The sequence below is a fragment of the Paramormyrops kingsleyae genome, chromosome 13, assembly GCF_048594095.1.
Source record: "Paramormyrops kingsleyae isolate MSU_618 chromosome 13, PKINGS_0.4, whole genome shotgun sequence".
NCBI lineage: Eukaryota > Metazoa > Chordata > Actinopteri > Osteoglossiformes > Mormyridae > Paramormyrops > Paramormyrops kingsleyae.
Genome location: NC_132809.1, coordinates 17712002 through 17726350, shown reverse-complemented (window position 1 = coordinate 17726350; position 14349 = coordinate 17712002). Strand labels below are relative to the sequence as shown.

The 14349-nt window shown below is 45.9% G+C and overlaps 1 protein-coding gene across 1 annotated transcript in view; it reads left to right on the top strand.

The window, feature by feature from the left end:
• The first annotated feature begins 9894 nt into the window (after window positions 1-9894).
• Window positions 9895-14349, top strand: part of LOC111846754 (disintegrin and metalloproteinase domain-containing protein 10-like) — a 46068-nt gene continuing 41613 nt past the window's right edge. Inside the window, exon 1 of the mRNA XM_023817293.2 lies at window positions 9895-10191. Coding sequence (XP_023673061.1) covers window positions 10125-10191 — 67 coding nt within the window. The 5' untranslated portion in view covers window positions 9895-10124. The remainder of the gene's footprint in view (window positions 10192-14349) is intronic.

Here is a 14349-nt window from a genome sequence, read left to right as displayed (position 1 = left end):
TATGTGCAAAGAGGCATTCCCATGCGCTCGTACAATGAAGCGTTGTTTCATTTTATCAGTGTGTAACTTGGTGGGAATCTCACCTTCAGACAACAGAGATTCAAAGGGTTGTGTGACCTCAGCACCTATCTCTGTGCATTGGGAATGAAAACCTCTGTATCACCATTAGGGCTGCCACTAACGACTATTCTACTATCAATTAATCTATCAACCATTTTACAGATTGGTCGATTAAACAATTCATTTTCCTCCAGAAAATCTAATTGACTGTTTAATTTAAATTAATTTAATTTTGACAACAACAAACTGTATGTCATTGTAGGGCTTTAGGTAACGGATGCCGGCTGTTGGGCACTACACGGACCTTAATTATGCCCAAAATTCAATAAACATATTAATAGTACACTTAAAATATTAATGAGAGGCATAATTTGATGCCCAAAAGTTAGTACTCCGTATAAATGTGACGAATCCTTATGCATATTAAATTCAGTTAGCGGAGCACGCCACATGCTAATGTTTTGGTATGTCATAGAAATGATAAACACTGAAGTGGTGGCGAAGAAAGGGACAGCTCAACAGCTACAGCAACTTTTAAAAGAGGAGATATCGTAGTTAAACAGGGCAAAAATGCTTGTGGATTGCGGTCCTTTTTGCAGTCTAAAGTCTGACATGTTTTTTGGTAAATATAATTTTTTATTTCCATCCATCCATCCATCTTCCAACCTGCTTATCCTTCTGGGTCACGGGGGGTCCAAAGTCCGGAACAACCCAGGATGGGGGGCCAGCCCATCGCTGCATTTTTATTTCATTTCACAAATTATTATTATTTTTTAAAGTTTAGGTTTTAGTTTATGATAATAACACTGGCCTCAACAAGCCCAATGCGCACAAACACATGCACTGGCATCATCAATCAACGTAGAATAAGCCCAGATTTTAGCCTAAACATTTTTGCAAACACTTATTAATGGAGATCCTAATGTAGCAGGCAGACAACTTTATGGCTTTAATGATGAGTGAATCTAGCAGCTATAAGGGCATAGGATATTAAAAAGCATACCATAGTAATGGTAATTTAATGAACATGAATAAACAGCATTTAAGGCGGTTTTGCCTCTTTTGACAGTCCATGATCCAGAATAGGGTCCTGTGCATTTCCTGTTCAGGTGCAGAAACTTCACACTGTGTAAAACCACCTTTTTGTTTTGTGATAATTTGCAACATTATATTATAGTGATGTTTTAGTTTTTTTAAGGCTGCATGCCAAAGTCTGACCTGTATGTTTGAGCTAAAGTAAATGTCAAGAGGAGGAATAAAACTAACGGACCACTCAGCATGTAAGTCAGCAGGCCCTGACTCCGTGGCTAGGCTCTAATTAGTCTGGTATTGTCAATCTTACCTGTTCAATATCAAATTTGATGTATTTCTGAACTGGTCTTCTGTTGAACTGCCTCATCTATCTTTGCCCGCTTTGCATTTTCTTCGCTCTGACTTGGTGCTTCCCCAGTCCAGTCTGCTTCTCACAAGCCTGCGTCTCAGCTGATGTCCGATATCTTTCCTTTCTGATTCTGAGCCAGCCCTGTCCAGTCGGCTGCTCACCTGCTCTACATTATTTTCTTGTTTGTTGTCAGATGGACAGTCATTGGCCAAGTCATGACTCACTTCAGCCATGCTAACTGTGTTGTTCTGTCTTTGCCTAGTCTTTCTCAGCTTCCTCCACAAACTGAGAAGAGCACACTTCTTTTTTGGGCCCTGAACATATTCTACTTTGGGGCCCTGCACCTTTGGGTAACTTAAACCCATATCGATTTCTTTCTGCCACTTCCTTCTCAGTCGCAGTACTAATGCAACTGAAAAAGCGGAGCCGCTTTTTCAGCAGAGTCACCTTTGAAATAGTAGCTAAAAATGAAATGTGAAGGTGAATTCACTCTTTATATAGAAAATCTTCCCTCTGTGACATCAATGACCAGTCAATGAGGTCATCTGCTATTCCATTCCATTGTGGCATCACAGAGGGCCCTCCATATACTGTAAGGTGTCTGTTATTTCATCATTTATACCAGTACCGGGTTGTTGATACCCGTGTGTGTGTGTGTGTGTGTTTTGCTTGGTTACTTATGGTTATGGTTAGGGCAGGGTGGGGGTTAAGGTTGTCATAGTTAGCATTAGCATTTTTCCTATAGAAGTGAATGAGTGAATGAGCGTTGTTCAGGTTTCCAGTCCAGCTTGCCCCCATAGCCCAAGAACATGCAGTTATGTGGGGTGGAGTTTCCTAGTTGCCCGTAGCATATACAGTAGCTGCGAGTCCCTGCAGTGTTCTGGCATCGCCACTAGGGCGCGCCCCTGCCATGCATCCTGTGCCTCATGAGACTGGCTCCAGGGTTTCTGTCACTCTGGGTTGGGTAAACTTTATGAAGATGGGAAATCGGTAAACCCATATAGTGCAACCAGATTTTCAAAAAAGCACAATCCGTAAATGTGACACAGGAGTTACCCTCTGGGATATGAACCAACCTTTGGATGAGTCCAGCTCCTACACCATCTGCTTCCATTAGTAATCATCTCAGCTCCCATGTTACTGGTATGAAGGCAACATTTGCTTAGCACACCACTCCAGAAATGCAGCAATGCCACCCCGGCATCCTCCACATCATGCGCCATTGTGCCTTGGACCCAGCAAAACAAACAGTTTTGTGCCTTGTTTGTCATGAAAGCCAGACTCATTTTTATCAACAGTTTATCAGACACTGTCATCTGGATAACAGCATTTTTAGATGATAAAAATTGCCTTGAATAGACTTCATCCCTGCTGTCTGAGGATGTGAAAACTTCCTCTACCAGCTCGTAGTTCAAGTGCTGAGCCTTTATTAAGATCTATCTAGATTTGGGGAGAAGAATGTGTATTCCGTACAGCAATGAGAAACCAAAACACAGGACTACAGACATTCTTCTTCTGGACAGACCCCTTATTAGGGGTGTGATGGACTAATTTGCATTTTAAACAGAACCCATTTAGGTGATGTTTACACTTATCTGTTGATGTATTGATTCAGGCAAGATTAAGCCATATACTTACTGGTGCAACCACAACACTGCGCTCAGACCGGGGGTTCGGGGTGGGGGGGGGGGGGGGGTTGGCTTCCTGCTTCATCTGACAAGCACTCTGATTATGTAAACTGAATGAAAACAGAGGATATATTACTCCCACCCTTCAAACGATGGAGAGCCCCCCCTTTCAGCAGAATAGGAGAAGAGATGGCCAGCCGCTTCCCACAAATCCTCAGCCCACTCTGTCATTGTCAACGGTTCCAAGCAGCGCGCATGCGGCAGCAAGGACATGCGGTGGAGAAGAGAAAGGAATATATATATACACACACACACACACACACACGCACACACACACATGCATGCACATATATGCATACATACATACAAACACGTATATGTATGATCCATGGCATGGGGTCTGGGAAAGGAAATCATTGACATCACGCTGCAGTTCCCAGCTGGGTTCACTGGTGTCCAGATTCCTGCTTGTACTGTTGGGCAGCCATTGCCAGAGCACTAGTTTAGGGTGACCTACTCATCACCAAGCGGTCCACTCTGACCCCCCCTCACTTGGAGATACTCAAGAGGAACAGTGCCATTTCCTGGGGGGTTACGTCGCGGTGACTCCATGCCGATTCCATGCCTTTTCCCATTTATATACACCTGAATGGCGACTACAGCTACAGATAACTGTAATTCCAGATCTGATCCTTGGCAAGCTTTGTGCCGTTTGTGCCAAAAACCTACATTAGAATAATACGGGAGGCAGAATAGCAGTCGGTGTGCAGCACAAGCTGGCATTCGTGTTTCCCTGGATGACTGTGCCAGCTGCTCATTCACCAGCACGCAGTTGCTGGATTCATTTATTTTTTGTTTGTTATTTAGTAGAATGTGTGTATGACTGAGGAATTTTAATTTATTCCAAACTCACGACTGTGTCAGTATAAGCCTTCAGTTGTACTGCACCTGCCTGGTTGGCAAACACAGTGCAGTGCAGTGCAGTGCAGTGTCCCTACACTGTGTCCCGTCTTTTTTAGAGTCCCCCCCACGGTCATCATTATGACTCATCCTTTAAAAGGCTCTCCATTTCTAAGCAATATTGACACAGCGGCCCCTGTTGATTCGGCGTGATAAGCAGTGTCAGTCCTTAGCGGTGTTTCATGGACTGTTGGCTTTGTCTTCCCCCCAGTGCTGAACTAAAAACGACCCGCTGAATTAATGCATAGGGCAGCAAGCCCCGACGGCGTTGCACGAGCTTGGCGGTCCCATCAACCCCAACTCCGGTACAGGCACTCATATAGCACCTCGAGCCTGGGGGCTCCAGGTCCACTTCAGACATGCAGCACTGGATGGGGTGCGATCTTACAGCCAAACCCTGTACAGGCGGCTCAGCAATTTGAAGAACAGCAGTGAGTACAAAGTGGCAGAAGAGGGACCTGCAGTGATGGCAACCTGAAACAAGGCCCAGTAAGGCCAAACGATGCTGTGAAATGCAGATCACATTCCATAATACCAGGGCTGCCCTCTTTGGTCAGCTGGCTGCAGTGAGATTTTCAATCCGAGACACGAGACAAGTCCGCGCACACATGCACATGCATTTACATGTATGTACGTTTTCTTACTTTGATAATAGTATGCAGGGTGTACAAACTGCCGCAACGCTTTTTGATGTAGCTAATTTTAGGTTTACAACGGAATAATGTAGATTTGCTGTAAGATTGCTTGCATGAGAGTCTGAAAGCGCGAGTGTCACGCCAGATGCGTTAGAGTTAGCCGCCCTATAATGCAGAACACAGAGTCTGCACCTAGATAAGATCACCCTTTTCCATGCATGATTACAGAACTGCAGTGAGGCAGGAGGGTGTCTGGCCAGTCACACGGACCAGCAAAGCCAGAAGTGCTGCCTGCTCTCCATCTGTCACGGGACTCTGCAACTTCCACCGTTAATTCAGATGATATCATTAAGATTCAAGCCGAGGTATTAATTGACTATTCTCTCACTCTGAATTCACAGCATCTATTTTTAAAGCGGCACTGTCAGGTATCAAAAAACTGGCAAGTGCAGCTTCACAGCAGAGCTTGGTCAGGCAGCCCATGGCTGTGATTACATGTTGGTATGTTCTTCCTTACGCAGATCCTGTCTAGGAGATACTCTCTGCTTCTGTATCTTTGTCCAGCCACCAAATCCTTCTGGTAAAGCATTACCTGCCGCATGAACCAAAGGAAGATCCTTGTACCACAAAACAACACACCCTCCCCTCTACAAGCCACAATTCATTCTACATGTAAATGAGGTCAGCTGGCTTATCATCAGCAAGCACCTGCTCACAGGAGAGTTCTTACGCACAGGCTTGTCCAAATTATAAATTACTACAAAGCCACTAATGAGGACTGAAGCAGGAATTAGCTTTATTACGATTCTTTCCTTTCTTGTAGTAGAGGATGCTTAGAGAAACCAGCTCCCAATGTAACCACTGAAGTACTGATCAAAATTTACCCTCCCCAGTAATGTGTGACATAAGAACATAAGAACATAAGAAATTTACAAACGAGAGGAGGCCATTCGGCCCATGAAGCTCGTTTGGGGAGAACTTAACTAATAGCTCAGAGTTGTTAAAATCTTATCTAGCTCTGATTTAAAGGAACCCAGAGTTTTAGTTTCCGCTACACTAGCAGGAAGACTATTCCATACTCTAACTACGCGCTGTGTAAAGAAGTGCTTACTCAAATTTGACATCGGACTGTGCCCTGTTATGAATTTGACCATATTGTGCATGTGACCCAGATTTATTGTGTAAGCAGGCAGCTGAAAAATGCATGACTATGTACTGCAAGTTGCCTGGATACAGAAAGTCCGCTAAGACAACCATCGACCATCATGGCGTACAGCTCTGCATGTGGGCTGTGTGACATCGCTGGCGGTGTGAAACTAGATGCCACTCTGATCAAGATATTTCCGTAGCTGCTTGACTGACAGCCTCCGCGTTCCCACTCCAGGAGACAGAGGCATCCTTCAGCTTAGCTCTATACAAGCGGAGGAGAGATTAACGTGGAAGGAAGAGGGCCTCATGATGAAGTCCAAATGCACGTCTTAGTTACACCTAAGCGCAGATAGTTACTCTTCTGAAGGTCTGGATGCCATATATCCACAGAAGGTTAGTCAGATCTGACATGGGTCTATTTTCAAAGCATTCTATTGGTTTTGAAACAGACTCCCAGTAAACAAGAGGTCTTCCACAGAAACCTGGACGGAACCTCACCAAGCTCTGCATGTGGCTGCCAGCTAATTAACATGATGCACAGAGGTGACACGCAGAGGGTCCCTGGGGGCGTGACATGCAGAGTGATGCCACTGCAAATGAAGCGAGCATTAAGCATTAAGACCAGGCAGGCCGTTAGCTTGAGCCACATTCTCTACCTCCATCACCATGACTCCAGTACAAAGCACTGGGAGGCACCACAAATCTTATTATGGGTGCAGACTTACAATGATCAAAAGACTGAGCACACATTGCCAGGGGCGCAGTGTGGCCGCGGTGCAGACCACAGGCAGCATGTAATAAACTGGGCTGCAGAGGAGACACCAAGCTGAAGGGTACAGACCACGGCAGAGGAACGTGCACAGCCTCGTACACCAGCTGCAGTGCTGGTCAGCTTTCAAACACTAACTCCCAGGAAACTACACACAGGATACAAACTCGCACCTTCGATACGAAATGTGATAAAATGTGAACATGACTGGCCACTGAATACTTTCATGCATCTAATATTTTAGAAGATTTAAACTCCTCACTCATGCCTGTATCGAGACATGCCGTAAACTAGATAGTTGACGATGTCATAATGGGGGGGGGGGGGGGCACATATTAAGGTTATAGTCTCAGAATTTGTAATGTGTACTTTTTAAAAAACAAGCCGACTCCATTTACTTCCAGTTGAATTTGGAGTTATACACACCGGCCTTTGTCATTGTCACCTCCGTTCCGTCCAACTGGCAGTGCCAGCAGAAGCACATTTATAATTGTCAGTAATGAACCGCCCCCACCCCCAGCTTGGCGCAGACCTGCATGCTTTCTTTCTCCTTAGCATCACATGGCAAACACTGGCCGCCGTCTTTGGCCTCACTGCACACACACCGGTCACTCTCCGCCAGTTCAAAGCCGCTGCCCTGCATTTCACCACCAAACTGCAGTTCAGGTTTGATGAGTCGAAAAGCACAGGAGCTCCCTATAGTTCACACTCATTTCAATTGGTTTGGGTCTTTGGACGCTGTTCAGACTGGGGCACTTTGGGTGACGGTTTCCCAGAATTGGTTCCTTTTTACCCACTTTCTGGCATCCCTGTTTTTGTCCCCCCATGACCTGTGGCATTTTAAATAACACCTGTGCCTGTGTGAATAGACCTACATTTTTAAAAAAATAAAGAAAAATTGCACACACACATATGTATATATCTATATATATATAGAGTACTGATCCTACAGCATTTACCAGATCATACTATAGATCCCATAATGGAGTATTTTCCTCTGTTAACATGAACCACAGACATTTAGGACCATTTATCTATTTTCAAAAATGTTTATTATACTCTATTTTCCGATTAATGGACAGGCGAGGCCTCCATTAAGGTCCCTAGCCTGGAAATCCAGTGCTGCCTGGGATACGGTCCAGGCTCACAGCTTACCGTGCACTGGATAGACATTTAGGAAAGAAGAGAGACTGTTTTCACTTTTACACGGGGGGACACTGGATAACAGGTCTGCAGAGTAGCGTCTGTAGTTCACCTCAGAAAACACCTTGACATCCCTTGTAACTGACGTCACTGCTTGATTAACCATTTGTAATTTAGTTTAATAATGAAACATCAACTATGAACATGAAATATACATTATACACACAGGATCATATTTCATAAACTCAAGAAAATCTGAAAATAAAGCCATTTCAGATTTGGTAAATCATTTATTACACCTCATTATTATAATAGAAATGTAAGAATGTATCAGGGAAGTTCCTTTACGCCCATGGGGCTATTCATGGTTCACATGCAGTACCCTTTGTTAACACTGGGAGGCAGGCAATGTACACTAAAATGACCCCCCCCCCCATTTGTATATCTGACCTTCGCACAGCTTCTGGGGTGATAGTAGCTCATTCGGGGGGGTGGGGGGATCCAAAGCATCACAAATCTTCCCACAGCACTGCCTTGAAGACCTTCAACTTCACATCTTCCCTCACTCCAGGACCCACTGGTGGACACCTAGGGTTACCACCATGACAGGCACTAACTGTCTTTTGGCCAGAGCTCTTTGGAGCTGCTGCGGGCATAGTCCAGCCAGACTCTGACCTCACTCGACACACGAGAGAAGTTTTTCCACAGGTGTGAGTTGAATTCATCTTGCACAGAAGCTTCAGGCAGATGTTCCCGGTGAACCCTAACTGCTCACTTGGATCATCTTGATCCATCTGGTCTCTGCCCCATACGCCAAATCCAACTCACCACCAAGCGGCGGTCAGTTAATACTGTAGCTCTGTGCCTCACAACCTAATGTTCAGAGACACAGCCTCCAGTCAGATGGCGCCAATGTAAAGGTGATGGCTGACTTTTAGCACAGGATGTTGAGGCACCACGTACACTAATGTGTTCAGTCCCCTCTGAGGATCAGCATGAATGTGGTGAAGGGATTTGCACTCTTTAATGACCCAGAGACCCTTATTGCCTGGAGATTGATCTCCTGGTTGGGACTCGCTTGGTGAACAAGTCTGTGGGGAAAATTCACACAGATTACAACAGGGTTATGATGGGGAATCGAATTACTGGGAGTCACCCAAGCGGAAAAGGCTACATGAAGCCCTCTTCAGTGCTCGTCACCCCCAAGGCGAAAGCTAGGGGGGTCACATGCACTGCCATGTGGCTGGGAAGTATGAGCAGGAAGGACCCAGTTGTAAAGCGTGTCCATAATACTGGTTACAATTAAGTTGACAACTGGAAATTAACAGGAACCATTTCAGTTTCAAATAATTCAAGCTTTGTTGCCAAAAATGGCATTGGCACCCAGGGACGGCTTTGTCATTTCTGGAGCCCCAATCAAAGAGTCAGGATTCAAGACTAAATAGCTGGTTCCAGAGCAGCAGCAGATACGTTCTGTGGCTGAGGGCTGAGCCTGGATTAAATCAGTCCGGGCTTTAGAGAAGCTCATTATGGCACGCTTTCTTAAATGGCACCAAACTCACAGAATTATATGTGCTAGTTATTTTCATTATCTGAATAATCTGAATGGGCAAGCCCACCCAGTAATCTGCCCCCACTAGTGAGTAGAGTGAGAAGGGGGTAGCTAGCTAGCTAGCCTGTTAGCAGAACAGTCAGCTTCAGCATCTAACGACTGTGTTTAATATCTGCTTTAGTGACTGTTTGCAGCCAACAGGGGGCCCCAACCTCAGGGGCCCCATGAAAAGCTGTGGCTCTAATGGTGGTAAACACAACCACTGCTGACATCACCGTCTCACTTGCGCTCACCTATGTTGAATTTCTTAATCTAGCAATAAGGAAGACATTTAATTAGTTCACAAGCATCAAAAAATTATGGTAAATAGTAATAGCCTTAGGGCACTTTCATGCGACTTAATCACGATGGCTCGATTTCCATGACTGATAAACTGATTTATACGTTTTCAGTTAACTGGTGAGCAAGTACTCTTTACCGGGAGCCCGGGCATAGTTAACTGCCAAATATATTGCATTATAAAATTATTTAGAAAGGATGTCATGTAGGAATAACACTGACGCCAGGGGCGGGCTGCGGTTCTGTATGCGTGTCTCCCAAAAAGGGGGAGCACAGAGGACCCCCGACATCAACCAGAGCTCAGGTGTACAGGCAGCGCTGGGGGTTTTATTATTCGGAAGCGGGGGAGGCGCCAATCCTTTGCCAGCCCCTGACGTCAGGCGGCTGGAGACAAGCGCTGAGAGGCCGTGAGAGCGCCGAGGGGGAGCCGCCATAGACAGAGGGCGAGTGCGCCTTTAAGAAGCGCCCAGCGGAACAATAAGCGGCTCGCCGTGTCAATGCCCTAACAATGGAGCTCAACGGTGCCCTTTCGCTAAAACTCACATTTTGGCTGTGCTGCGTAGGATTTGCCGGAGGTAAGTTAGAGCTACTGCATGGTGTTTGAGGGGGAAAAATGCCTTTTAGCGATGTGTTGCAGCAGAATAGGGGCAGCGCCTGCCTGCCATATTCAGCGAGCGCTAGCGAGTTAGCGGAGTCGGAGCCCAGTGTGATCCGGGTGTGAAACCGGACGGGTACACGGCGATCGAGCTCTCTGGTGGCTTAAATTACTCGCTGATCTTATTGTGTAGTATTAGCGGGCTGCCCTCCTCGCCAGCCATTCCAGTTCGCACAGCCAGCGGACGGGTAGCAGTCAGGGTTCGCTCGCCCTCTCCCGTAATATTAAGATGGAGGGGGGCCGATCGTGATCTCCGGTCCCCGTGACGGGATCCGCGCCGCAGACCACTGGGCTGCTCACGATCGGCCCGCAGATCGCCCATCCACCCGCTTGCGCGTCCCGGCGAAACGGGCCCGTGTTGGCAGAGCGAGTCCGGCTGGCGAAGCTGCCGAGCCGAATCGGTTACAGCCACTCCAGAGCGGTGCATCCAGAACCGAAGATCCGATTATATTAAATATGAAAATCCGAGATGGCAGATGCCAGCCCGTATAACGACTGCACAATAAACGCATCTTGCACGTTTCGGGTTTTTTTTGTCTTATGAATAGCGTACATTTGCGTTTGTTATATAGGATGAAAAACCCCGTTGAATGCATCAGTCCTGCAATCTGCTTGGCCCAGTGAAATCCTGGCATTTGAATCTAGCTTTAGCTAGATTGAGGCTGCATTTGCCCCGTATTTGTGCCGGTCCAGTTCAGTGTGAGGCACGGACGGACTCTGCGATGTCTTAATACTCATTTCCCTTGCACCTGTAACCGATGATAACAGATCGAGCATCTACCCTGATGCCATAGTCCCAGGCACTGAAATTGCCCATTTTAAATAAACACGTCATTTACTTTGCTCGGTACATGCTTGTCTGGGAACACAGTGACTCCGTGTCCGATAATCACAACATCAGCTTCGGCCCTTTGTTTCAATTACATACTCTGGCTATTATTCTATTTACACGCATTAATTGGCTAATTGACGGATTTCAGAAACGGCTACAACTGAGGAAAATGCTCCCTGTTAGTTCTTTACAGATTCCCCCAAGTAGGTATTGTGACTACGGAACATATTTAATTAATCGGTTTAATCGTGTTACGTATATTTGAACTTAGAAGCGTTTGCTTATTAGGCCGGACCATCGGCGTTCGAGCTCCTACAATAACGGCGCTGGACGCTTCATAGGGACGAGGCGAGGCTGCGCCGTCGCAGCTTAATTAAATCAACAAGACGACAATTGCATTCAATTAATTGCAGCAGATGTTTGTGTGTTGAGAGCAGTTACGGCCGTGCAGCGCCTTATGTATCAATAGAATGGTCTGCTTTCGGATATCCAAATACCTTCATTTTCAACGAAATTTAAGAATGAGTTATTGTTTACAACTAATCCGAAAAAGCCTGAACCTTTAGTCTTTTACTACTAACGAGAGTCTGAACGTCTGCGTTTCGGCTCGGGAGTTTTAGATGGTGCAAACATGACAGTAACTCCTAATTTAATCTGGGTGTAAAATTGTAGAGGGTCACTTGCTGTACTAGCAAAGTTCAGATATGTCTTGCCAAATGTTTTTTTTTTTTTTTTCCTTCTCCTTAACTGAGCCACGAGGCAGCAACTCATGACGGCTCTGATGTAATGCTACTACTATTCTTTCCATATTATTATTATTATTATTATTATTATTATTAATTTACATAAAAAGATGCAGTTGTATCTAAGACCTACAGAATTTGCCTGAGCATCAAAACTGGACCAAATGGGTTGTATGTGTCTTTCTGTTGAGTCTGATATGGGAAGTGAACATGTAAAATTGGTAGCAGCAACTGAGCAATGTCCTGTTTGAGACCCTACAGCCATGGCGGCTGCGGAGGGCTGAAGTCTTCCTGTTTAAATCACTCCTAGACGGGTGTTTGAGAAATTTATGTTGGGCTCCTTTTTCTGTTTCATAAATACCACAATATTTACCGCAGCAAAATCGCATAATGATACTTAGAAATTTTCCAATTACGTGCTGTCCTAGTGTATTATACATAATACTTTTTAGTTTATTCCTTTTTATGCTCTCCTGATCTCTGCTTCTTCTGACCAGCTTGGGTCACTTCATTTGTCCACTCGTCCATTATTATTATTTTTACCTCGTTTATCATTGTTTTCTGAGTTTGCAACTATTCTCGACCTGGTTTTAGCATCTGATAAATGCAGTGAACTGGTTGGCACTTGTGCCCGTTTCCTGGGCACGGCAGCCAGGTCGTGTGCTGACTTTGGTCCTGTGAGAGCAGACATCCACTGCATGACTTGGGCATCCATCTTTCTGCCCTGAAAGAATGGAGGGGGGGATTAGTTCTTGAGCATCTAAGGCCTTCCTAAGAATTCCTCAAGTGAGCTCACTTTGAAGACAAATTGCATGAGAAGGCAGGAACTGCAAGGAATTACGAGCAGCCTAACTGAAAGGTGTGTCCGTTTGAAACGCAGGCCGCGCCGGGCGTACGGACAAAGCTCTTAAGGTCTAGCATATCGATTCCCTTCACACACCCATCATTCAGCAGTTCCCCTTCAGGGAAGCAGTCCCCTCGGGTGGCGGTGGAGGTGACCTTGTACAGCGCTTTGGCTCTTATGGAAAAGGATGCACAAGGTCATTTATTGGTTTGAATTATGTGGCAGGGTAGGCCGCAACATCACCCATCATCAGGTGCCCACTCTCAATCCCCTTTTTTTCGTAATATAATTTTAGCCTCCTGGGGCACTATTGCATGGTAATAAATGGCAATGATATTTTTAGTGCCAGCAAAATATTTTGGCTCGGGAAAGAAACTGCAATAAAGGTTACAGGAAAATGAACTAAACTTTATTCTGAAAGTGATTTACAGCCTGAGACACGCACCAGTGAGGCATAACCCTTGATCGATGTGGGGTTGCGCTGATGATGTTTATGCATTTAGATTATACTTTACCATTTAAAAAATGTTGCAGGCTTGGCTGGCTGCTGCATTTCGGCAGTGATGCACGTGCTCTTCAAGGTAAATACAGGAAATTTAATGCAAAATGGTGTGTTGGTAAACCGACAATCAGCAGTATCTTCTGTTTAGTGTCTTGGGTAAAACATTATTGTTTGCAGTAAACCAGGGGAGTCGCCTGACATTGAGACCCTTAAATGCAGCTCTGTTTGGTTTATTGTTAAGAGGAAAGGGCTTTTTTTTGGACTGAGTTGGGACCTGCAGATCCCAGAGGGAATCACTTAAAGCACTTAGTTTGGGTCTTTTTTCAGCCGAGTCTTCCAGGAAATGCAGACGAGACACTTGCCACACATGTCTGGTGTGTATTACCGTCATCGTAAAGTTCCCCTTCCCTGCATTATCACATGACTGTTGCAGATGTTATTGAGACGATTATTGGTTACCCTACATGTCTGCAGAGCTCAGGAGTTCTGATTGGATGACAGGTGGCCAGTGGCCGTGGGGCTGCATCCAGCATCACGGGGTGCTCATGTGCGTGTGACTATTGCAGAGAGGGTGCTGGAGCGCCCAGGGCTGTGCCTGGCTTCCAGTGCGACCCCCCCTGACCTTATGTTGTAAAGCAAACCTAGTGTGGAAGCCCGTTTATCAGGCTGGCAGCTGAAACGGTGACGCTCTGCGCCATCCCATTTCTGTGCTGCATCCTCACAAAAGAAACGCTGATGTGGTTTGGGATGGAGTGTCGCATTCCGGCGCCAGTTATTAACACCCCATCCACCCACCTAGTAGTCAGAACGTGGCTCTCGAACAGTGGTCTACACAATACAGTTCCATATGGTTACACAAAGGCCGGTCTATGTGGCAGGATCTGCCTTGCTGCCATCACGCCAGGGGACGTGTCTCCGGCCATCGGCCCCGGACTCCGCTGCACTCAGGGCAGCCGCAAGTTCATGCGTCTGCTCCGTCTGCCGGGAGTGTGCCCGCTGATCTGAGGACTCTCTGGAATATAGAAGGAGGTCTTGCCTGTTTCCTCCATGGGTGCTTGGAAAGGAAAGTGGCTTAGGATTCCTGTAGTCATGTGACGATGTGCTTAAACCTCACTGGCAGCTCTGATCTGAAGTAGTGTTGCAGAGGGCATGTGACT